The 27029-nt window shown below is 41.4% G+C and overlaps 1 protein-coding gene across 1 annotated transcript; it reads right to left on the bottom strand.

The window, feature by feature from the left end:
* Nucleotides 1-106: 106 nt before the first annotated feature.
* GATSL3 (GATS protein like 3) lies at nucleotides 107-27029 on the bottom strand. Its single transcript, XM_018555502.1, has 9 exons — nucleotides 26866-27029; nucleotides 26258-26328; nucleotides 20429-20607; nucleotides 11355-11481; nucleotides 8778-8901; nucleotides 6564-6677; nucleotides 5561-5643; nucleotides 2899-2993; nucleotides 107-191 (listed from the first exon to the last, which is right to left on the bottom strand). Exons 1-9 carry the CDS (start codon nucleotides 26976-26978, stop codon nucleotides 126-128), a joined length of 972 nt encoding a protein of 323 aa, XP_018411004.1. The 5' UTR covers nucleotides 26979-27029; the 3' UTR covers nucleotides 107-125.

Raw genomic sequence — 27029 nt, 5'->3', positions numbered from 1 at the left:
TAAGAAAAAGCTATCTTCTTTGTCAGACGTCTGGCTCGGCAATACGTCAAACCCAGCCCTAAAGCGTGTGCAGTCTGTGGCCCAACTTCCTCCTCTCTTGGAGGAACTTAGAGGCAGAGACTGACTTAGCTATTATTTTCCTGACGCTGGTTTAGCAACTCAATTACGCAGTTAATGTCATCTTCTGGAACCTGTTTATAGAAAGAGAAGGGCAAAACATTACAAACAGGAAGTAACAACATATAAGCTAGGCAATTGAAGAAAAAAAAAAAATGAACTACATGTGAACTGCTAATCTGAAGTAATAGTGCCACAAAAATGGCATACATATTGTTTGGTACTTCATAGATGGTTGTGAGCATAAAAAACAGAATTTGCTTCTATTAACATGTCAAATGTAAAAACATGGCATCAAATATAGCTAGTTCAGGTACTCCGAGTTACCCTTTATATAAACTATCTGCACCCCCTCTCCCCCAACAACAGCACTTCAACTGAGAGGGAGGGCGAATAATGTCCTCCAACCAGGCTCCACAACTCTGCACTACAAGGCCAGTTTAGACCTGTACACATGCTTACGGAAGGGGAGAGCACAGAGATGACTTCATCAGTGAGATGCTAGTTTTTTTTGTTCAATCAGCAGCATGGGCCCAAAGAAAGTGTACACTATATTGTAACAATTGCCTGTTTGTTGCCCATGTATTTATGATCCCTGTCACTATTAAAATGATATCCCTAAAAAAGCCGACGTGCGACAATAAAACTGTCACGCGTCGCTCGCTCACTTCTCGATCCTGTCCCTGCAGAGAGCCGTAACTGTCACTCACCCGGGATCCCCCCCACCCCCATCCTCCAGTGCTGACTGGAGGAATGAATGGGGGAGGGTACAGCTGGCTCTGCCTCTAGATAGGCAGAGCCAGCTGTCAATCACGCAGCTGGGTGGATCTCGACAGTAATGTCAGGATCCGTCCCGGCTGCGGCAGTCTCAGAATACCGCGGAATACTGAGCTCTGTGTCACGGGAGGACGCTAGTTTATGTCCTCCCGTGACCCTTAGGAGAACTATGGGGAAAAACACTTACCCCATAGTTCTCCTTTAAAGCGGACCTTTACCCATATCTTTAAAATAACAACAAACACACCTTTAGAAATGTAGTTTAGAAATTTAGTAATGACAATCTACTTCTAGATAATTGCCAGCTTTTTGTTCTTTGCATACCTTATTTCTCTTTTTTTCCCAGTCTTCTGGCAGTGGCCATGTTAACTAAGGGCAGATTACTAGATCTCCTTTTTACTTCCTGGAACTCTGGCACATGTGACCATGCCCATCATCTCAGGGGAGGAAAATGCCTTTCCCTGAGATCTCATGAATGCAGACGAGATTTCCCAGCAATGCTCTGCTGATGTAACCTTCCCAAGATGCAACACTTTGGCACTTACATCATTTTGCCACAATTGGACCAGGAAGTAGATCTCTATTTGTAAGTAAATTAAAAACCTGTTTGTTTAATGAATGTAAAATTATTTTAAATCAGCATGCAGAGTTGCATGCTGCTGTGATTTTTAGTGAAAAGGGGTAAAGGTCCACTTTAACTTCTCCAATACACAATTAAGATAATATAGGCTCCATTGGCGAGATTCTTTTACTTCCTGTCTGGTAAAAAGGCTGTTCCTAGGACAGGAAATACCAGCACTACAGAGGGCAGTAAAATGCTTTTAAATTAGGTAGGGGAATGCTAGAGCCTCTGTCAGCTTTTTATTGTTGTCTATTTTCCTGTTGCAGATTTTCCCTCACGTCTGGTAAAGATTGAGAGCCAGATAGCAGCAGGGGTTCCAACCTTTCCCCATTCTAGCCAAAACGAAATGTTGGGTATAGGTAAACTTTGACACGTATAAATAAATGTTCTTACGCGAGATGTAAAATTTTAATAAAAAACAAAATAAATGTTAATGAACAAAGTCCCTAAATTTCCAAAATGATAAAGAAATACACAGAGAAAAGGCTACTTCCTATACTAGAACACACTCCTCAATAAACTACTCTCCCAACAAACCAGGTAGCATCAGGGAAATGCCACTGACAAGGGGAAAAACTGGGTCACTCATGTATAGCAAACCTTAGGCATAAAAATTCAGTTTTGTGGGAAACCCCCTTAAAACAAAAAAAGCTAATGTCATGTAGACCTGTTTCAAAAAGCTGGGCTTTTTGATATTATTGAACTGGAAAACGAAACACTTGTATCATTTTGATTCAGAAACCTTTCACAAAAAAACTCCCCTGTGGCGAGATGTATTCATAACCCTATGCTATAGACATGGGCCGTCACTGAGGTTAACCAACAGGAACCCAAACCTATAAGCTGTGCACGGGTTGTGTCTGTGCCAGTTTCTATGCATGTATTAGTAAATTGGGAATGGTGTTGTAGCACATGGCATACTCCATTCATACTAGTGCAATGATCTAATGTACCATACAGCAGCCAAAGCCCTATGGTTTCAGTGAACACACAATAAAACGGTTCAGAAGTATAGCTTATGCATAAGCAGTTTCCAGTAACTGTACACTGAACACCGCTGGAATAATGAGCTCCAACAGATCAACATTAAAAGAAGCCCACAAGTGTGTACATTGTAGCAGGTTTTCTTCCAATGCATGGGGTTGATCGGCAAAAAAGCAAGATAAGGAAGCTGTCAGTCTTACCTGCAGTTATCATTCAAATCCCCTTTTTCATTTTCTAACCAGCCCCAAAAACTGCTATAAGAATCTTACACATTTATCTTCTTGCTTTACAAATCAGGCTCTGGGATTACACTGCAGCATGGCAGATGCAAGAAAGCATCATGCTCTTTAGTCATGTCTCTAGATTCTACAACATCAAACTCCACAAAACCCACTTACCAAGGCATGGTCAAAATTAAAGGTGCTGATATAGTAAGCGGATATGTCTGCAGCAGCTAAAGGCTCGGCTATCTGTGCCACTATTCCACATTCATCTGCAGGGAAAACAAGATAACGTTTGTTTAAGTAGGTAACAAAGTCTCACTTTCTAGATTGAGAACAGCGTTCTTGTAAACTCAGGACTTCAGGATGTCAAAAGGAAATTGATGGCTCAAATGCAAAAGCCAGACCCAGGGAACATAAGACCTAATTATGGTCTATAATCTATATATAGTCACATTTTATAAATAGTATTAATGATATTCAGATGAATTCCACATGAATACACATTTGTTTTACCATCTATTAATGTAGAGCAACAATTATAAAGCTGAATATATTCTAGTTTATGATGCTGGACTTTGGTGGAACTAAAAAAAGAAAAAAATGAAAAATTATGTAAAAATGAATTTTTGGATTTTTTACACCACATCTTTGAACAAACTGTTTTACACTTTGTAACACTAATACTGTATAATAGATTGACTTCAACCCATACTATGCATCTTTCTGTGCACAGAGAGAGGTACAGTAACATCTGGAGGCTGGAGAAGTTTGTAAATAAACTTCCAGCGATCATATGCTAAGTAACCACACTGACTGGTTCCCAAACATTAGCCCAAGACCTGTGGATATCAATGACAGTGTAACCTCAGAACTAGGAGTGTGCACAGTTGCGCGTTGCTAGAGTATAGCTGCAATGTAAATTAATATTCTCACTTCACAAGGATCTGTCCCTTTAAGAAAAAGTATCGGTAATTGGTATCGGCGAGTACTCGGAATAAAGTATCGGTACTCGTACTTAAAAAAAGTGGTATCGGTGCATCCCTAATATATATATATATATTTTATTTGTTATTTTTTTTTATTTACACACATTTTAAGAGATCCTGGGCAATAACAGAGTACTTTAGAAGCACCTTAAATAGTAATATTTACTGAAAAAAGAAGGTGGAGGTACAAAATTCTACAGGTGTCTACACATGATAAATAAATGTATTTGAAAAAAAATCTACAGAATAGCTACTTGCTTCTTTCGGTTAAATAATATCCTTGAAAAGGTTTCCTTGTAACGGCTCCAAAAAGCCTGTCATTGACCCAAGTCACCCCAAGTGAGAGAAAGAGACCCATCATAAAAAAGTATGCACAGCCCAATTTTACGGATTATTCGGTCTTAAGTGGAGTTCTCCAGCCAAAATGCCTTTTTTTGTTTGTTATTTTAGCGTTGGATATAGTGGGAGATTGAAACTGTAGATTTTTTTGAGTGTTTTCTTGACCCAAATAAGATTACCCTTCACTTCCTGTTAAGATCACCACACATAAAAAGTGAAGAAAAATCTCCTAAACAGGGGGACAGTTAAAAAAAAAAAAAAAATCTGACAGCAGTGTTAACCCCTTCTTAACACTTATTTTTTTGGAGAGTTTCTGTTCACAAGATGACGCAGGAGAGGAAATCTTCCTAATTGGACACAGACAGCAATAAATGCTTAACAGATATTCCATCCCTATGCAAAACAAAAAAAGATGATACCTCTGGGGCACCACTTTAAAATACGACCCATGGTTTAAAATTAAAACCCATTGCCAGGCAAACCAAAAACTACCCCTGCACTGCAAGGGTTAAGCGCTCCTTTTTGTCTGGAGGACTAAAGTAAGGAATATTTACTTATCCGATTCCTCCTCCCCTAGCAGCCATAGAGGCACTCACCTCTCTCTTCCTTAATGCTGGTGTACTGTCCCTCAGCATTCTAATGTCCAATACAGGTTCCATAGCCCCAATTAGGTCAGCAGTCTGTAGCCTGCCGGAGGGAAGGGGAGAAGAGCCTGAGGGGACCGATCTAGCAGCCCGGAGGGAGCAACTGGGAGCGGGATCAGGTGAGCCAAATTTTTTTTTACTGCAGTCCGCAGACAAAAACACACAGTTAACCCTTGCAGTGCAAGGGTATCCCTACTGCAAGGTTAACTTTTTGGTTGGCCTGGAGATGGGCTTTAATGAAGCAAATAGATTTGCAGAATGGCTGACGTTATGTACATGGAATTATTTCGTTTTCATTTTGGTTTACGCAAACAAGATCTTTGAGTTTCACCCTGACAATATAAATATTTTGCACGCAATCCCGTGTGTACATGTGTGTTACAGTAAAAGGTGGTGAAAAGTAGGGTTGCACAGATACCAAGTACAGTACTCGGTACAAGTACGAGTACATGTACCGATACTTTTGAGCTCCAAGACTACACTAGAGAAGAATTAAAAAAATTAGGAGGCCGCTGTCATTTGTAAGGAGCACACGGAGCTCCCGGGATTTGTACATCTCTGTTTTAATGTACGATTTTGTTTTTATAAATATAAATAAAGTGATGCACAGATACCAGTTTTGCGAGTATGAGTACTGGTACTTGCCGAGTACTTACAAGTACGAGTACTGATACATTTTTGTTTATTGTCATGTGACAGTTTTTCTAAAACAATACAGACTAATGATTTCAGGACAGTGGTGGAGCGCCAGAGCCAGGTCCCAGCTGCATCCGCTGCAACCCTGGTAGTTCTTATGAAAATGCCAAGTATCTGCAGTGGTACTCGAAAAGTATCTGTGCATCCCTAGTGAAAACAAAAAAAACTCACCAAAACCCAAAGGCTGCCCACCGATTCTCACCATTCGCCATAGCTCTCCAGAGGAACTTGTTAAAAGTAGGTCAGTAGGGAACCTGAGGGAAGTTGCCAAACATACCGACGTCAGAAATGTTACTTACATCCTCTCAACCTAGCTCTTCGTAAGATCGAGGGCTTTCTAACCTTCTGACCTTTTCTCGTAGGCTTGGATACACACATTATGCACGCAGCAAACTTCCTGAAACTTCACTACAATTTAAGCAATACTTTTATCTGTCAGATTTAGAAATGACAATTAGCTATAAATAACAGACATGCTGCAACTAGAAAAACTTCCTGGACATCACACAAATTATGAAATCCCATGATATGTAATATTTGTATGGACAATACACACACACCCAGATAATCAGGGGTTTTACATGCATACCTGCAGATGGTGGTACCACCAAGAGGAGGAAGGAGGGTGGAAGAGGGTAGGCAGGTGGGTGTGTGGGCTTAATAATGTACACCACACAGACTTCAACTGGCACTGGTGGACATACGCTGGTACTGACAGGAGGGACCAGTGACCTTAGTGGGTTGTCAATTACAGCCTATATCTCTGGGACTTCTGGTGCTACAAAAAAAAGAAAAAAGGAGGACATTGTGTGCCCATCCAGGCTCACATGCCATAGGTTGCTGCTCTGAAAAACCAGAGATCCAGCACAGTGTATCCTGCAAACAGAATTCTGCCTGCAGTAGCATTGCTCTCCCAGCAAAAGGGCCACTATGGAAAAAGGTAATTAGCAGGGGGTAATAAGCAGCTGCCACCTGCTTAAAGCTTGATGTTACAAGTGTGCATGCTCGCTTTTTGAAGTATGGGTAATACATTACATATATCAATGATGAACAGCGACATGTACATGATAATACACTAAAATTCACTACTAATGAAAATAACATTCTACGTTACAATATTTGTATTAATTTATCTATAACAGAACACTTAAATCATGCAGCAATTCATACATACTTCTTCTTTGTCTCTGCATCCATAACAATGGATATATATCCGTCTATCAAGGAGAAGGCAAAGAAATGAAATGACTCTGTGTCATTTGAAGTTACAGGTGAGCCATGCCGAGATCTGGAAATGAAATGACACATCTGTGAAAAGGTAATGAAAAGCACCAGGACCTATACAAGAAATGCACCGCGTATTCGCACTTCTAATCTAATAAGGCCCAATGACTTCCTGCCATGTTCAGCACCTTTCAATAGGGTTTCCTTCCATACATAACAGGGTATCAGCTGCAAAATGAAAGCTGGCCACATATGTAAACCATGCCTGTCCACATAAAAACAGGAGAAATAAATCAAAAAAGGACAGATAAGTACAAAGTAAAAGCTGCTAATTGACATGTTGAAATACACAAACTGTTCTCTGTTAACAGCCAAGTCTTGTGCTTTTATTTTATGACAGAGATAGAGGTACTATATATCATTTTGAATAATATTTACATTTTTATGCGGTCATTTAATTTTAGCTGAAAATAAATCAGTTCTAAACATCTGCATTTAGGATGACTCCTGAAGGCAAAATTAGGTTCTTTTAGGGCTGCAACTAATTATTATTTTTATAATCGATTAGTTGACTGATTATTTTTTCGATTAAACAAATCGTATAATTGGTTTTTTTTTAAATAAATAGCACCCTTAAATTTCAAATAAAATACACAAATGATGTTACAAAGAAAGTTTACTTCAGAATAAAACTGCATGCACAATTTTTTGAAATCACACTGCACTGGAACTTCGCTATAACACATGTTCCAGTGCAGGCGATCTCCCTGTGGGTGGGAGGCGCGTTTGAGGTCCCATTGAAATGAATGGCACTGCAATGCACCTCCAGCAGCAGAATTTATCAGGTCGAACCTGAAAATAAATTTTTCCCACCTTTTATAATTGTTTTTTTTTTTTTTTTAAATAATTGTATTGCAAGCACACGGCTTCAGCCAGGAAATGACAGCTGCCAGTGGCAAGATTCTGCAGATGGCAGCTGAATGTAAATACAGCACGTAGTGGGCTGGCGCAATAGCCAATAGCAGACTGGCTATTGCACCCCCCCCCCACTGCTTGCTGTGCCCTCCTCCCAGCATGGAGAGAGCTAGGGCAGGGGTAGCCAAACTCCAGCCCTCCAGCTGTGGTGGAACTACAAATCCCATGAGGCATTGCAAGATTCTCACAGCCACAGACATGAGTCGCGGAGAGAGATGCATCATGGGATTTGTAATTTCACCACAGCTGGAGGACCGGAGCTAGGGGATTCAACCAATTAATCAATAATGAGAATAGTTTACAACCATTATCGATTAATTGGTTGCATCCCTATATTGTTTGAAGTGTTTTATCTGTAATAGAGTACTGAACCATGTTAGCCATCCAGCAGGATTTTTTTTTTAAGAAGCTTGCTCCTCTGACAACAGCTAAAATACCTCACAAGTTTTATAAAAAGTTTTAAAGGAGAATTGCCCTGGCTCCTGGGATTTGTGCAATCCTTACAGTATATGACACGCAAACAATTTAACTGGAAGATCAAGAGATTTCCAACTCTTACAAATTGATGATTAACATTCAATCAAAAGACTGTATATGTCAGCTCATTAATATTTGCAAGATAAGATTAAAATATTGTTTAAAAAAAAAAAAAAAAATTGCATATATAGAACACTCTGCGTTTGAGCACTTTATATTTACAGGTATTTATATAGCGCCGACAATTTACGCAGTGTTTTACATAGTGCACATTCACATTAGTCCCTGCCCTCAAGGAGCTCACAATCTAAGGTCCCTATCTCACATGCATACATACAGGGCCGATTTAGACAGGAGTAGGTCTCTTGGAGTGTTGAAGGAAAACAGAAGAACCCGGAGGAAACCCACGCAAGCACAGGGAGAACATGCAAACTCCTTGCAGATAGTGACCTGGCCGGCATTCGAACCAGGGACCACAAGTGCTGCAAGGCAGAAGCACTAACCACTACGCCTATAGCTGACAATTGTCATGGTGTTGCTGCTATAAGAGATATACAACAGTATAAAAATGTTAGTCTAAATCTTAAACAGTGTAATGCCACAAAGATAACATTTCTTCACAAGTATATTGTAATCACATATACTTTATACATCATATTAGGATTACTGCTTCCCGATTTGAAAAGGCATAAAAGTGTCACTATTCACTCACATATGAGAGTAGAAGAGGACATCTAAGAGAATGGTAGAGATCGATGGCAGGGTGTCACGATCCAGGGTGAGGACACAGAACCTGCTTCCTGGACTTTGCACAGGATGAACAGTAAGATCACACACTAGAAAATAAAAAGAGCAGGTCATTAACAGCAGAGCTAGGAAAATCCTCACAGCTCACAATAAAGCCTCATCCCTTTATGCACATGTTGTACTAAATTAGCCATATTGTGTCCTGATGAAGGCCAGGAGTATATTGAGTTTCACAGATATTACGAAAGCAACCTTCTGTGGAGCTAAGTGAAACATTAGCACCAGAAATTTCAGGAAAAAGTAATGTGCACCAGCTGCACATATGTAAACACTGCTATGCATATGCCAAGAACACCGTGTTTAAGACTGAAAGATGCTGGTATACTGCCCTCTTGTGTGTGAGTAACTGCAGTGCAGCCCAGGCAGGTGAAGTGTCCCAAATAACAGTGACTTTTATTTACTAATGTCATTGAACACAAAGTGATAAGAAATTAATCTATTCAAGTACTGTTTTATTATAGTTTTGGATAAACGTACGTAGAGGAAATACTAGGGATGCACCGATACCGGTTTTTCAGCATCAGGTACTTCCCGGGCAATCAGGAAGCCAGGCGTTGCGTCATTGCCCGGGAAGCCGGCTCCGTGCTGATTGGCTGGGAAGCCGGCCAAACAGCATGTACAGTAGGAGTACTCGCCCAAATACTCGATATCGGCACCGATACTAGTATCAGTGCATCCCTAGCAGTTAACTTTTGTTTGCTCTCTGTGATGCAATTGGGGAGATTTGATTTCACTTCCTGCCCCCTGTGACAGCAACACAGGAAACAGTCACTGGGACAGGCGGATGAAAAATAGTCTGTTGCAGTTTGTATCCCCACTGGAGAGATTTTACATTATTTTCTGGTTCAACTGGAAGCAAAGGCAAATCTCCCAAGAGGGCACAAACAATATGATTAAAACAGAAGTTGTATTCCTTCCCAAACTGTCTGAAATGAAAGGAAAAAAAGTTTTGGCTGGAGTTGGAATTAAAGTAAGCCCTGCAAGAAAACTAAAATATTTTTGGTGCAGTACTGATCAATTCTAGCCTTCTAGGAGTACTTCTTTCTTTTCTGACCTTAAGATAGGAGTTACAGGAATGCTAAAGCTTTGTTACCATACTCAAAGCTGGACAGACAAGTAGTAAATCTAAAGTAGGTTGTGCTATAAGATTGCAAACAACTAGAGTGCACTACCTGATTGGAAATAGATACAATAGACTGCCCTTGCAACAACAGGATTTTTGTACTCTTGGAGTCCTAAAAGAGCAAAAGTGTTGATGCAGTGGCAAAAAATGAAAAAGTTTGCATCAGTGCAATGGTGGAGAATGAAGTTTGAATCGGTGCAGGAGCAAAAGGGATAAAGGGCAGTATTGCAGTGACAGAAAGAAAAAAAAAAAAAAAAGTGCACATCAATGTAATGGTGGAGCGTTAAGAAGTGCATGTAAAGGAGTGTGTGCCAGTGAAAAGGCAGAGAATAAACAAGTGTGTGTCGGTGCAAAAGTGGAGAGTTAAAGAGTGCGCATTAATGTAGTGAGTGAAGTGTGCAGCACTGCCATGGCAGAGGATAAAGTGCCCATCGGCGCAGTGGCACAGGGTGAAGTGCATGTAGGTGCGGTGGTGGAGGGAGAAGAAGTGTGCATCAGTGGAGTAGCAGAGAGTAAAGAAGTGCATGCTAAATAGGGCACTGTGAAAATGATAATCTTGAAAAGCCTATTTTTACTATCCATGTTGTCCAGCAGTCGCCAGCATGGCAGTCAGCGAATAAATTCTTCTGACAACATCTTATACCACCTAAATGATGGCAAAAGTAATTACCTTCATTTCTTTACCTGGTAGACTCACAAGTAGCCTTAATGCTATGGTAACTTATAATGAGCAGAAATACACAATAGCCTGTACAGCCCATACCCCCCCCCATTAGAAATGTCTACCACGAAACGTGTCGGTCCCTGCTCTGGCACGCTGGGTCAGAAGGTTAGGCTTCTGTATCTGCTTCAGTCTCCAACAAAAAGGCAGATCTGCAGGAAGACGTGTGCATGCTCAGCAGCCATTACGGTAAGGACATAAGGCAGCATGGTGCCATAACCTTGCATGCAGTCACGACTTGATTGTTAGATCTCACATGGAAGCACTGGTCATCACCATTTTCCAAACTCTTAATTCACTGCGCATGCACACAAAGTACAGACAGGATTTAAAGTGAGGCCAGCTTAAAATGTACAGACTTAAGCTGACCCCCACACATAAAAGTATCAGCATGGTGCCCAGCAGGAAGTAGAGTATTCCGGGGCGAAATGTAAAACTTGCTTTACCGTCTCAAAGTAGAATTTTACACTCAAATGCACACAAACTATTACCTATAATCATGTTTACTACTTGACAGTCTATTTCATGACTTTGACTTGCACATCTCTATTTAAACCTGGAACGAAGGGGGGGGAAACTAAAACTATATTTTACTTCCTGTATTCTTCTGTCAGAGACAGATCTGCTGACTGACTTACAGTTCTTAGTCTTCACACCGTTGCTTTCTTCACTCAGAATTGGGACCAGGTCTCCATTTTCTTCCTTGTAGATGTTTAATTCACCTAGAAGTGTTTGGAACACCACAGGCAAGTCATCTTCACGCACCTGCACAATAGACACAAGTAGACATGATCATCATCTAGACAAACGCTGGGTAAACCTTCAAATAAGAAAAAAAATTAATACATGGAACTTGTTAATGCTTTACCAACTTTGAAATGGGAGAGCAGCACACTGGTACCTGAAATCCCCACAAACCATGTGTTCATCCACTCCTCCACTACGTTCTGCTGGCTGACAGTACAGATTGCGCAGGAGCAGAGCAATAGAGGTGCCATTATTCCTATTTCTAGTATACACATATCTAGCTATGACTTAGGATAAGGGCTGTGGCATGTGCAGCCCTAATAGCAAAGCTTGCTATATGAAGACAGCAATACACAAAGCATTAAAAAGTTAACACAAGTACATTGAAAAGTGTTAGGAAATCTATGATAAACAGATCAGCATGCTTCTTATAGAGATAGCACAAACACATTCGTTAAGGCCTCGGCAACAACATCCTTGACTACTTGAAATCCATCATACTTGAAATGGGGAGATGATCTGAATGGCATCTTAAGGTGTGGTGTTGAACAGGTTGGGGGACTAATATACAGATCAGAAGATCCTACTTTCCTTGGACTACAATCTGTTCTAGGTCTGTGAGAGCAGTGGCAGCCAGGCAGCTAGCATTATCAGGAGCTGTCAGTCATTTCTCTAGCATAAGTTTTCTTTAATACTTTTTACAAGTATGCTTATTCATTAAAAGGAGAACTATGGGGTCAGTGCTTTTCCCCATAGTTCTCCTAAGGGTCACGGGAGGACACAAAGTAGCGTCCTCCCGTGACCCAACAGCTCGCGATATATACTGAGACCGCCGCAGCCGGGACAGATCCCGACATTACTGTCGAGATCCACCCAGCTGCGTGATTGACAGCTGCCTCTGCCTATCTAGAGGCAGAGCCAGCTGTACCCGCCCCGTCCGTTCTGCCAGTCAGTGCTGGAGGATCGGAGAAGGGGGAATCCCTGCAGGGAGCCGTGAGTGACAGTCAAGGCTCTCTGCAGGGACAGGATCGAGAAGTGAGCGAGCGACGGTATGTGTTCGCTCACTTCCCGATCTATTGAGCCGACGTGTGACAGTTTCATTGTCACAGGTTGGCTCGAACTATGAGGTTGAGTGAAAATTACACCTCATAGTTCTCCTTTAACCCCTTCGTGACGGGAGACGTACAGTGTACGTCTTGTCACTTTGTGCCTATATGACTGGCCATGTACACTGTACGTGACGAGTTATATCAGGCTTTGTAATGCCGGTATTTGCTGATTCTCAGCATTTAACAGTCATTCATTAATGTCTCAGTATTGAGGCATTAATTAATGAAATAATTAAGCTTTTTGTAAAAGCTTCTTCCTTTCAGTAATGAAAGAATGAAGCCGTTACATGCAAATAGAGGACCGCAATTTGACAGCTCAAAATAGCAGAGAGGCAGCAGTGACTCACCTCACCTCTCTGCTATTTGTTTTGACAGCTCGAGAGCCCGATGTTTAGATACATTTCACTGAAAGGATACAATGTATCTTTTGAGTGAAATGTATCATTTCTGATCGTCTAGGCACGATCAAAGAGCTTTTAGTGAGATCTGAATCTGACTAAAGTCAGGATCAGTCTCTAAGGTTATTATTAGCTGTTCCTAAGTTTGGATCAGCCTAATAGCCAAAAATAAAATAAAAAAGTTAATTTATCAAGCTGTCATAGTGATTGCTTGATATAAACTGACAAGAAAAAAAAAAGTTTTTTTATTTTATTTTTATTTTTTTTACAAAGTGTAAAAAAATTAAAATAAAGTGTAAAACAAAATTAGGAAAATATAAATTATATATAAATATATTTTTTATACTATAATTAATATAAAAAAATTCTAAAAAAAAAAATAATAATCAAAACTTGTGAAAAAAGTGTTTTCTTCTAGTTTTTTTCCTCATTTTTTTTATTTTATTCAAACTAAGTGAGGGGTTAGGTACACATATGTGATATAATTATATAGCCCTATCTGTCCTCTAAAAAACTATATATAATATGTGTGGGTACATTTAGTAAGAAAGTATATTACTGCTGTGGAAGAATCACACAGCAAAAATGTAAAAAATGTGTCAGTCATTTATGAACAGAACCTGAAAACTAGCTCAGTCATGAAGGGGTTAAGCATTGAATGCTACTCATATTCTCAGCCACACCAATTACCACTAGAGGGAGCAATTATAGCTCTGTATAGGAATTAAAGGCATTACAGAATAAAACAGAAAGCAAATATACATATGAACATCATGTACTTTCAGGCAAACAGTAATAACTCAATGTGTATTGATTTAAGCTACAGATGATATTTTACCAAGAACAAAATGCTTGCATTCTTCCAGGACTCGATTAGTTATGGTCATTCATTTTGCTGTGTGACATGACTGCATACATACCTACATAACAATACCTTGGCCATTTTAAATACACAGCGTAGATAGTGGCGCTCTTTAAACACAAATATAAGTGTACGTATAAAGTCACTGGCACTCCAATAGGATTTCAAGTCTAAAACGGTTTCATAATCGCTATATGATGTCATAGCAAATCTAGTCAATAAACCGTTTTAGACTTGAAATTCTATTGGAGTGCAAGTGACTTTATACATACACTTCTTGGATATCTTGGATCACAGAGGCATCTGCAGTCACTTTGGCCCCCACCCGATTCTAAGGGTATTATTCGGTCAGGAGTGCGATGGGTACACTGGATTTTGGAATTTAACACAAAGGGCCTCATCTGATATCAAATAACCAGGACAATGCTAGGTTCTCCTGCCATTCCCCACATTGCCCTGAAAACAGCAATGGGAACGCTGGTCATGCTGCTTAATTTTGCATGGTCCACGTCTATTGATGTAATAGTGTTCCCAGCAGTGCTTGGTTTGAAAGCTCCTCATGTAGAGCATGCATCGCTTCGTGTTGAAGTGCGTCAAAGTTGATCCTGCATGTCACGTTTGGCTGGTAGTGCCGCTTGTCAACCATCTACATTTCATGGAAATTAGCCTTAAACGTGCCTATAGTATTTTTCAGCATTGTTGAGATGTACCAAGAAAGCATTTACTAGGTGCTAGAGGAAAGACTCAAAAGGAAGTAAGTCTCCTTGGTCTATGGGTTGCATCAAACAGGGTCTAATGATCTCCAGTAAGGAATTAAAAGTTGACACACATGTGGGCATAACCAAGAAGCTTCATGGGGTTTATGTGCAACTCATGGTACAGAGTATGAAAGTACCCTTTGGAAAATTTCTGTGAGACGATTGGATGCACCCAATAGAGAAATTGCACAACAATACCGGCGCCTTCAAATCCAAAAAGAGCCCAGCAGTAAAAATACAGCAAACACGATGGAGGCAGCTCCCACAGATTAGATGGACCACCAGTCTGTGAGAAAAGGAACAAAAGAGAGCGCCTCCATAGTGTAAAAATGTTATTTAATAGTAAAAACATGCAGCTCTAATGGCTGTACTTGTGAGAGGACGGAACCCCTGGCAGGGAGAATCTGGAGCGATGTAAAACACCAGTAACCTTGATCCCTGTATTGATAAATGGTTTACGCGTTTCTGGGGCACGCCCCCTTCATCAGAGTTTAATAATAGAAGGTTCATAGCCTTGCCAGGCGTTGTATTACAGGGAAAAATTATCAGGTCACTTGTCTGTGTAGTTTGCCACTTTCTGCTATCCCCCTTCCAATTCACAGAAAACTATAACAGAACAATAAGAGGAAAGGAAAGCAGGAAGGGACATACTATGCAGAAACCAAGGACAGATGGTGCAGCATTTTCCTATAATACAGCACTCAGTTTTCCAGGTACGTAGACACTTTACAAATAAAATGTTCCACCTAGTAGATAGGTATGCAAGGCTGACCATAAAGGAAGGAATCCAATGACAATTTTAGGTGCTCCATTCTCTTCAACCACAATGCACATTTAGCAGTCAATAGATTTAGCAGTGTAAGGAGTATTAGCTCTTATGTGTCCAGCTCTGTTATAAAAGGAAACCTATATTGAGAAAAATACAGAGGCTGCCACTGCGGACCTCCTCCTGAAAAATATTTCTGACCTCATTACTTTCAGAGTTACTGACTTGGAACAAGCATGTAGCCAGTGAAGTCAGACCTCAGAATCTGTATACCTGTTCAGCAATAGCAGCTTCTGTATCCCAATAAGGATTTGTTTTAACCCATCCAGTAAATTGAAAATCAGTTTTAAAACATAAGCTTTGGTACCAAAATGATACAACAGGATCTTGCTATTAAAGCTTAAAGAAAGACAAGCATGATTTTATACTCCTGTTGTTGGTTAAGTGCCCAAACAACAATTACAAGGTACAGTCCCTTTAGGTCTAATGCCAAGTTACAGCATTGTGGTTTGACTTTAATATAGAGAAGCTACACAAAGATGTCATTTCATTTGCTGCGCTGACAACCCTACAATTTAATTAGAATGGCATATAAAAGGTCACATGACAATGACATGCAGCCAACTCCATCAGAACTGCAAATATCGCTGTCCCATTAACCCATTTCTAGTGTTCTGGTGATCATGTTCCTCTCCTTCCAGGAATGGACACTATAGCCCCATACACGGTCCTTGAGCAGCCAGAAGAGGTCAGATTGCACTGTACATTCTCTGACACACACGGTCCTTGAGCTGCCAGAAGAGGTCAGATTGCACTGTACATTCTCTGACACACACGGTCCTTGAGCAGCCAGAAGAGGTCAGATTGCACTGTACATTCTCTGACACACACGGTCCTTGAGCAGCCAGAATTAGTTAAAAAAAAAAATAATAATAATATTATATATATATATATTAACCCTTGCAGTGGGGCTGCTTGTTGGGTTAACTGCTTGTTTTTGCCTAAAAACACAAACGAGCAGTTAACTCTTGCATTGTGTGGGTAGCCCCACTGCAAGGGTTAAGAAAATGTGTGCCCTGGGTCCTTATCAATAGGAAAAAATTGCAGAAAATTCAAAAATGGCTTGGCCAGCTGATTTGAAAAATGTTCCGGAGGGCTTGGCAGCGAAAGGGTTAAAACACAGGAATAAAAAAAATGAGGTTACCTCAAAATTACCAACAATGGAATAAATGTTCCAGTGAATTGTGATCTGACACTGACCAGGAATTCAGGAGTGTGATTTATCATGGTGGGCAAGTTTATTTACCATTATTTTACTCTCAGAATATACACTGAGTGGCCAGATTATTATGACCACCTGACATTTATAGGCAAATTAGCTATAGTTAGCTATAATTTTGCACTGAAGTTGCTAGAGGGCCAGACCATTATAAATAGGGAAGCAGGTTGTTTACCACGACAGTAGAAGTGATTTTTTTTTCTGAAGATATGGGGAAACAACGCGATTTAACAGCCTTTGAACGTGGGATGATTGTTGGTGCTCGGAGCCATGGAGCGAGTATCAGCAAAACAGCAGAATTAGTTAAATGTTCAAGAGCAGCTGTTGTTAAAGTGTTTAAAGACTGTACTGTCAGCCGAAAATCTGGGTCTGAATGTGCGAACTGTGGCCGTCAGCGACTAGTCAATGTTAGGGCAGAACGGAGAGTGGCAAGACTGGTACAAGACAACAGAAGGGCAACAGTGCAGTATCAGATTCCTCGCATCACCTTTCAACATCTCGTGGAGTCACGAGGCGGCCCAACAAAGTCATCTCGTGGAGTCATCTCGTGGCCCAACAAAAGTACTGATGGGGTGGTCATAATAATCTGGCCACTCAGTGTAGACTTTGAGGTGTGTCAGAGATCCAGCTCGCTAATAAAGTCTCTTTGGCAAAGCGAAAATAGAATGCCACATACACATTTTAAAATTTGAGGTTGGGTTCTATCCCCCATTTTCTAAAAATGCTAGCTAGTCGACTACCTATTATACTGACTGGCTCCAAAACTTTGAGGCTTAGACCCGAAATAAGGATATAGACCAAAGTTAGATTCATTTGATACTGAAGTGCAAAGATTTTTAAGCTATTTCAAGTGCTGATGAAATCTCTTACAATGGATGCTACACCTTGATTCTTAGCGTTTTAGATTCCTGCAGAGTCAGCTGGTTCCCTGAGCAATGGCCTTGATATCCTGTTTTAGGGTGGCTCCTTTCCCTTGCAGGGTCCTATGAAGCCACCCTTGTGTGTGCTAGTAAGTGGTGAGTCTCCAAAAAGGCACAAGAAGGAAGTCAATACCCTGCTAATCCCTTGACTTTTCTCCAAGCTAGACAGCTGCTGAAGACTGTCCCTTGTGATCTTGTACTGGACTGAAAAGTTCAGGGAAGCGGTGCTGAGAGAGTTGGAGCCAGCTGTTTGAAAACAAGAGGATTGCAAGCATTTGGGAAACAGTTTTAAAGAATCACTTGGCTGGGCAATGTATGTTTGGTTGTTTTTTATACCATTAAAGTCAGAATATGTTATCTGCGTATGAATTTGAGTTAGTAACTCAATCAGCCAGAGGGTCCTCATCACAGCCAGACAACTTGTATTCCATAACATAGAAAGCAGGATAGTTGAAAGAAATCAACCGCTGTCCTATCGTAACAATAGAGGTTTTTTTGCACTTACTGAACAGATAAAACAAAGCTGATCTCTGGAGTAACAAAAAACCTCCCCTTGCAATAGGGCCACCTCAGCACTGCAAGAGTTTACTACATGTTTAGGCCTAGGCCCTAGGGCCTGTAGCAAACCAATTTTTTATTGCCTGATCTTTGTTCTCACTGGCTTCAAAACAGGCAGCCACAGGCTTTTCCTCCTGCACTCTGGCGGCTGGAGGCCCACTGATGTCATCACATCTAATGCAGGGTCCATAGTCCTGCATTATACATGATGACACCGATGGACAGTAAACAAGCCAAAGTGGAGAGAGATGAGTGCTGGAAGAGGCAAATAAAACCTTAGCATTTAATGAGCATTTTACGCTCAATACTATAAAGAAAGGTTGTTGACTGCAAAATTTCTGTTGTGTGGCATGGAAGCACCACAGTGATGCATGAGCACATGCAAAGGAAACACGTCGGCTTTGCCGAGGAGGGCAAAACATATGCATCACAGTAAGTTAAACCAAATGAGACTCCTTGCAAAGGAAGGAAACCCTTTGAATTTGTGGAAGGGTAAGCAAGAGGAATATCCTACTTTGGGAAAAGTTGCGAATCCTACTTGTGTATCCCTGGCTCCTCCACACCATCAGAGCGCCTCTTCTCTGCTGCAGGCAACATAACTTGTAAAAAGAGAGCCAGCCTTAGCCCTGAGCATGAGGACATGCTAATGTTTTTACATTCCAATGCAAAGTTTCTGGAATAGTGACACTCCACCTCTTTTCACAATGTGTATTGTTCGTTTGTTCTGCTTTTAAAAAATGTGTACACTAAAAAGTTTTTTTGTTTTTTTTATTCTGCACCTGCAGTTTGTACCACTCAGTTTGTTCATGAAAGTGACAAACTCAAGAATTAAATCTTACAAATGGTTTCAAGTCCCTTAACTATGAACAATACTGTATCTTATTTGTGTATCACTCAGCTTTAGATCCCCAAATCATCCCAAATTCATGCCGACACTGTCCTTCCTTCTGGAGGGTGGCTACTTTTGTTCCCCATGGTCCCTGTGTGTATTATAATGTAGCCACCGCTCTACGCCTGCTCCCCTGATGGACTACAATCGCAATACAAACTAGTAGTCCATCACTGGAGCCATTTATTTATTTTAAATTCGATTAATCGAACTTAATAAACCACCAACTAATCGATTTTGAAAATAATAGTTAACTGCAGCCCTAACTGGAATGCACGGCATTACTGTAGGGTGCGTTCCAGTGCGGCCGACCACACTGTGGGTGGGAGGCACGTTTGGAGTGCCATTGAAATGAATGTCACTGCAACGCACATCCCGCAACAGAATTTGTCAGGCCAAAACCAAAAATGACTTTTCCCACCTTTTTATAATTTTTTACAAATAATTGTATTGTAAGCACATGGCACTTGAATAGCTTCAGCCAGGGAATGACGGCTGCCAGTGGCAAAATTCCGCAGACAGTAGCTGAATTGAAATACAGCAGGTAGTGGGCAGGTGTAATAGCTTGCCTGTTATTGGCCATTTCAGATTGCAATATCCAATAGCAGGCTGGCTATTGCACCCACCCACTGTTTGCTGTGCCCTCCTCCCAGCATGGAGGAGAGAGCTAGGGGATCCAACCAACTAATTGATAATGAGAATAGTTGCCAACTATTCTCATTATCAATTAGTTGGTTGCAGCCCTAGACTATTACAAGCATTGCCCAAATCTGTCTCGTCACTTTCATATAAGGGTGCCCTGACAGGTATGTCTAAAATTAGTTTTTAAATTTGCAGAATTCCTCCCGTCACCTGCATGGGCACGATGGGCAGATTGCAAGTTCCTGTCACCTGCATGGGCACGATGGGCAGATTGCAAGCTCCTGTCACCTGCATGGGCACAATGGGCAGATTGCAAGCGCCTGTCACCTGCATGGGCACAATGGGCAGATTGCAAGGTCCTGTCACCTGCATGGGCACGATGGGCAGATTGCAAGTTCCTGCCACCTGCATGGGCACAATGGGCAGATTGCAAGCTCCTGTCACTTGCATGGGCACGATGGGCAAACTGCAAGCTCTTGTCACCTGTATGGGCACGATGGGAAGACTGTAAGCTCCTGTCACCTGTATGGGCACGATGGGCAGACTGTAAGCTCCTGTCACGTGCATACACTAGATGCACCAAATAATCTTTTTAATAAAAAAGGTAAGCAATCAATAGTTATATACAATTCTGCTGAATATGCTAAACTGACGAATGGTGATGCATCACCATCACAAATTTATATTTACTTAGTAAACCAAATGCTAAGCCATATGTTTTTTTACTTTTAAATACACCTTTGGTGTTTGTCTGTGACCAATTGTACAGTATTAGGCATCTTACCAGAATGTAGTCCGTTTGATAGGTGGAGAGCATCAGTACAGACACATTATGCTCTGCCAGGGGAGCAATGACAGACTTTGCAATCTTTGTAACCCCTCCAGTCTGTATTCCATTGGACAGCACATTCAGGACTCTCCATGTGTTCTCCGCCACATGTAGGAATTCGGACTTTGCAAGCTCTGTCAGACACAGAAAAAGTAATAAGGAGAACAATAACAATGATGTCAACAAAAATATACATATATATCGGGACTGTAAAAGAAAGGGTAGGCAAGTAAAACTACTTATATTTCAAATACTTATGGACACGCAATAAACCACTGCATGTGCTTCAATGTATCTCAGTAGCAGCCTTTTATCCTTGTGGAACATCTCAGCAAAACCTTCTAGTTACTGGATCACAAGGTTCTCCTCTACAAAAGACTAGATTTCTAGCACTGATGAAAGTTAAGAAGTCTGAAACGGCTATATCTAAAGCAGGTTATTGGTTCTAGATTTCTATATGGTTTATACATATGCTATAAACCAACAATTCTAGAAGCACAATGGCCCATGGGATGATAATAGAATGGCTTCCATGGATCTGCCCATTGTTCCTAACGTGGACCTAAAGTTTAGGGAGGCCCTGAGGTGGGTAGCTAGGGGTGTTAGCATCTGAATGAATTCACTTCTCTGCTGTAATAGGCAGTTCATGATCTAGTTCCAGGTCACATGACCTAAAGCGGTTGCAGCCACTGCAGATCTGATAGCAGATTTAAGGTAATTTAAGACTGCCAACATTGGGGCCCACTATGTTGAGGTGGGTGACGGTCACATGACCCAATAACACCTCTAAAATAGATCTCTATGTTGTTCTTGGGATCGCTTTAAATGATAAATAAACCCACTTAATTTTTGGAATTGTGAAAGAAGCAATAACATGAAAATAACTTCAGTTTTAAGAAAGCAGTGCTACCCTCCACGGTGTTGGGAGGAGGGCGCAGCAAGCAGTGGGCGGGTGCAATACCCAGCCTGCTATCGGCTATTGCAATTTGAAATGGCCAATAGCAGGCTGACTATTGAACCAGCCCACTACCTGCTGTATTTACATTCAGCTGCCGTCTGCAGAATCTTGCCACTGGCAGCTGTCATTCCCTGGCTGAAGCTATTCAGGCGCCATGTGGTTACAATACAAAAAAAAAAAAGATACAAAAAAAGTGGGAAAAAAGTAATTTTTGGTTTCGGCCTGACAAATTCTCCTGCAGGAGGTACGCTGCAGTGCCATTCATTTCAATGTTAGAGGGGCTCTGTTTATTAGAAGTGAGTTATGTCCTAGAAAGGGCACATAAAAATAAAAAATACACCATTTTTAATGAACATCTGTTGAATTTTGTCAAACAGACTGTTTGAGATTGTTGAAGAATTTGCTTGTGCGTTACCCTTTAATAAATATTCTCGACTTAACTAGATCGCTCAATTGTTTGGACTACCAGGAGTTTACAGCTCATATACCCCCCCCCCCCTTACAACTTAAAGGGAAGGGTCACTTTTAGGACAGGAGATTTATTTCAAAACCAAGTTAATGGCTGAAGAAAAGAGTTTAATAAGAAATAAAGCTCAACAGGGTGTATAACCTAACTTTCAGGGTGTAGATTACCTTTACAGCAAAACAAGGAAAGTTTACCACAAGTGATACATACTATGAGGTCTACAAACCGCATATAGAAGTGCATTTATGGAATACACATAGGCAGAAAAATAGCCCTTGATTCATAAAGGAGATATCTGGAAATTATCTATGCATTTTTTTTAAACTTTGCTTTTGTTAATCTAGTATTCAATTCAAAAGGCATCACTGGCATCCTCCACTCTTTTCCATGGGTTCCTTCCAGCTCACCCCACCTGGCTACCCAATTCTCCATGATGGGAGTAAGAAAAAGTCAAGATACTTTACTGCCTTTGACTAACACTTGTGAAAAATCCCACTAAGAAGATGATACATTAGCTTTCAGCACCAGGATGTCCTACTCTAAAGCCATCATCACACCTGTAACCTTAATAGTTCTCCGTGTAACCCTTATACAAAAGGTAGTTACGATTAACCCCTTCATGACTGACGACGTACAGTGTACGTCGCCAGCATCGGGGCTGTTTAAAACAGACATAGCCGGCGGGACTCTGTTTAAACTTGTAAAGCCGACTGTCGGCTTTACAACAGAAGCGCCGGAGTGAGAGCAATAATTCTAGGGCCAGTATTTTGGGGCATCTCTAAATTGATGACCAGTGGGGGGTTTTAAAGCGTCTTCTATGGACTTTTTTGGGTACTGCAGTTTTTCGCCGTTTCACGGACGCATGCTATTTGTAACCTGGGCATGTTTGGTATCGTTTTACTCGTTGTAACCTCATCTTTTATATTTCATTTTAAAAAATGGGTATTTTGTTGTGTTTTGGGGCATTTAATGAAATGTTTCACTAAATGTTGGGGTTTAATAAGGAGTTGCGCTAATATTGCGCAACATAAAAATTTGCAACTACCACCATTTTATTCTATAGGGTCTTGGCATTCAGACAATATATAATTTTGGGGGGTTTTAAGTCATTTTCAGGCCTAAAATGTGGAATATAACATGGGTGCAAAAAAATGAAAAAAAGGCCTCAGTCATGAAGGGGTTAAATAAGGAGAACCGTGTAACTTTAGCCCAGATGCAATGTTTTCTGAAAAACATTAGCACGCTGGCTACACATTTTATTTGTTAGCTGCAGTTGCACCTTATGGCAAAGTGCAGTAAGTAGTAGAAACCAATGTCACTAGTCAAAACTATGAAAGATCATTGACAATTGGTTGCTGTGGGTTACTGTATCATAGAATGGGCCTTAGTGAAAAGCCTGTACGTCATTCCCGCTGAGGATTTGAGAAACGTAAAGCCTTTCATGTGTCAATCAGTGGCAAATCTAGAATAAGTTGGGAGCGCTGGCTGGTACAGGTTGGACTGTAGTTCCTAAAAGGTATGGAAGCCATGGTATGGGTCCAACTTTTGTGATGCATCTGTGGAAATGTATAATAAGGTGTGTGTTCCTACCACAGCCAGACAAATTGTATTTTACTATCAATATTAGATAACAAAAGCAAATTGCTTGATGGATTTTTGCAGAAGTCTGCAGGATCATCACAATTTATATGAAAATGGAAGCTTTAAGAGTATAATTAACAGAGTAACAATGAGTCATAACATTAGCAGGCAGCTATAATTGTCAGTCTCTGGGGTACGGCTCTAGTTCACTCATACTTACTCATACTGTATGCGAGATGTACAAGTACGAGCTCGCTAAGCAAAAGGAAAAGGTAGCTCTCCACAAGCATCATAACAGGGCGTCTGATTTCCTTCCTGAAATAATTTCCTTTCCACTTCTGTTACAATGGGATCTGATCCAGCCAAGCTCCAATACATTTCAGTGTATAAACATCTCAACAGCATTATTGACAAGGTGTGAGGACATTTTATGTTCCCTGCTTACAGGCATTAGGGACGACAGACTATAGTCTGGTGTGGCAGAAGCAGAAATGTGCTGCCGTAGCACATTCTGTGTCCCCTGTCTGAATTAACTTCAATGGTAAACACAAACTGTAGATCACAGTAGTGCACATAGAACCGCACAGAGCAAATGATCAGACATCAAAAGGGCAGAAGGAGAAATCTAATACTACTTGTTGCATCTGCCTGTATATGTGATCACTGTACAACTTCTATTAACTTGAGAAAGATTTGGATGTGCAATCAAATTGGCAATCTGCAGCATCCAACGCATTACCTTTACATGGCCAATTTGGTTATAGAATGCTGCACCCACGCCTATGAAGTTAAGCAGATTGGTCGCTAAGTGTGCGGCCCCCATTAACATTTTGTCATAAGAAGACTTCACGCTGGACAAATTCTAAGACCCATGTGACCCAAAATAATGAATTACAGCTGGTACCTAACCTTTCGAAATCTTCCCTCTGTTGGCAATGGAAGGCCATTTTGCCCAGTTCTTTACTAAATGCCTGCTGTCTCCTACATTACACTACCAAACATCAGTTTGTCCGCTGCTACCCTATGCCCTCTAATAAAACGTATACATGCATGGTATGGTTCACGTGCTCATTCTAAATCAGCAGCCAGATGCTGCTCTCCCACAAGTATCACCTTTGAAATGTCACACAAGGAGCGATAAGACACCCCTTGTCTATTTGTTATACATCAGCCCACAGGCATGACGGAACCTACAGAGGGTCATCGAAGCTGTGACATTCATAGCAGAAATGCTCACAGCCATATGATCTTGTTTGTTGGCCATTGTGGCCAGTTATGCGCAGAGGTGGAATGGCAAAGATCAGACATCTGAGGGCATCCCTGGCAAACCCTTCTTGGGGAGAAGTGTCTATCCGCTGGCTTGGATTATCTGCACAATCGTTATTTTACAAGTGATGTGTACAACACATGTACAAAGAGTTATTACAAATAACATTGGAACACTCTATTTGGATATAGAATGAAGCAAACGTTGACCGCATAAATGACAACCCAATTGTACAATACATACAATAATATGCAAGACCTATGTGCATACGTAATAGGATATAAATCAATTAGACTTGAGTAGGCACTGGCATTGCATATTTCGTGATGCATCTAAAGAGGACAGTGCAGAGATGGTATAAATCAGACTGTGTGGCAAGCTTTTAAAGCCCAAATCCAGCCCAAACAATCAGGACCACCGGTAAGGTGGTACAGCCGGTCCTCCTATACTTGGCCCATTCACGTCAACAAGGGGGAGCCCAGGTTCAGCTTGGAAGTAGATCTAAAGCTCCTCCTCTGCAGCTGTCACAGGATCCATGTAAGGGTATGCCGCTTGTCTACCTAACTCACTGGCTATCCCTGACTCTACAGTGACAGCCAACCTCACTGGCCCCTCAAGCTTATCATTTATCAGCCATGCTGCAGGCGGATGGAGGAGTCAGTCACAGGCTTTCATTGGCCAGGGGAGCTGTCTGTTCGGCTTGCGCCAATCTCGCATGTGCCTCTCGCCCGACACCTCAGTAAGTGGCACACAGTGGCTGGGACTAGCAAAGCCGAGTCACCTTGGCGAGGGATGCGAGTGTGGCCCCCTAAGTAATGCTGAAGAGCCCCTAGGAGCTTGGGCTATAGATATGTAGTGTGGACACCTCCCTGAATGGCTGCCCACCCCCTGATAGCCTGACACAGGCTTAAGATTTGGTGAGGTCACCTCCTGCCATCCAAAAAGATGTCTGCACTGAAGTCTAGGGCCTGTTTATACTATGCTGTTGTGGCAACGCATTACCATTCATTCTGAAATGCACCTTGCAGCAGATGTGCATTGCAGTGTATTAACATGCAGTGCACTGCCAAAAAATGGCGCATGTACTATATATTAGCATTGCAACGCACATCGATTGTTGGATTGAACGGTGGTGCCATTTGCATGTAATGTGTATTGCCACTACACCATATTGTACATCGGTCCTAAAAGTCAGTGCAGGCATCTGCTTAGCCGAAACGCATCGATAGGGGGGTGGGGGGGTAGGTCAAGTAAACTGTACGGTGCCCCATGATTTCTAATAGCAGCCCTGAAAACAATAATTCCAGTTGGGGGAAGGGTTAGAACTTCTGTCAGGTTTTGCCAGCTGCATCACCAATGGCTAGGATTACCCTCACTACATATCATGTCACAGGCACAGGCTTAGGTGAACTATGACATGTATTTCGAGTATTATGTGCTGATGAAAGAACTGCAATATGTGATCGGAATACACTATACTGTACATCAGTGAAAGGAAGTTATTGAGTGTACCTTTAAATCCCTCTTCATCCAGCATCAACGTGTAGTCTTCTGGAGTCTCCGTCAAGCTGAAAAACTTGCATCTGATTTAAAAAATAATAATTGCAATAATAAAAACATTAAAAATGCCAAAATAATATACATGCCATATATGTCAATAAGTAAGAAGCCAATATAGGACGAGCGAGTGCAGAATGAGTGGTGCGATGGCATTTAGTACATGTGATGCGCAGTTTTGTTTACAATGATGCAATTTACAGCGGTTATGGTCACAACTGCAGCATGCTTCATCAGCTCCTATATGAAAAACAGAAGAGTGAGGAGTGTCCAGGTGACATCACAGAGAGTGACATCACAGTGGCTGTGAACTTCCAGCAATGTACAATGACATATGTTCAGTTTAAACCCTGGAATTTACAGCTTAGTAAACTATGTCAGGTGTATGGTGGTGGATTGAACAATAACGAACGTTATGTATTCTAGCATGTCTCCATCTATAATGGACAGACTGTATGTACCATGTGACCACAAGAGACCCCCGCTTATAAGTACGGGGAGGGTGGTGATGAGTGCAAGTCTACTCCGTACTACCCGGCCAGAACATACCCCGGAGCTCTTACCTTGTCCGGTGCCGCAGGAAGAGTAACTTGACGAGCGGGTGAGTATAGAACCAGAGGCCGGACTTGTCAATGCTGGTGACCCGAACACGATGCTCCAGCAGCTGCAGGTCCATGGTGGACGAGCCCCGAAAACCAGCGTGAGCAGTGAGGGGCGGGACAAGCGC

This window comes from Nanorana parkeri, unplaced genomic scaffold (assembly GCF_000935625.1).
Source record: "Nanorana parkeri isolate BGI_ZX_2015 unplaced genomic scaffold, ASM93562v1 scaffold199, whole genome shotgun sequence".
NCBI lineage: Eukaryota > Metazoa > Chordata > Amphibia > Anura > Dicroglossidae > Nanorana > Nanorana parkeri.
This window is presented reverse-complemented; position numbering and strand designations above follow the sequence as displayed.

Excerpts from the sequence above, each read along its gene's own strand:
- GATSL3 (XM_018555502.1), bottom strand. The coding sequence starts at position 26,978 with ATGGACCTGCAGCTGCTGGAGCATCGTGTTCGGGTCACCAGCATTGAC. Across the intron at positions 11,482-20,428 it reads ATCAAACGGACTACATTCTG|GTGCGTGAAGATGACTTGCC; the intron begins GTAAGATGCCTA and ends TCTATTGTGCAG. Across the intron at positions 6,678-8,777 it reads GTCCTCTTCTACTCTCATAT|ATCTCGGCATGGCTCACCTG; the intron begins GTGAGTGAATAG and ends TTTCATTTCCAG.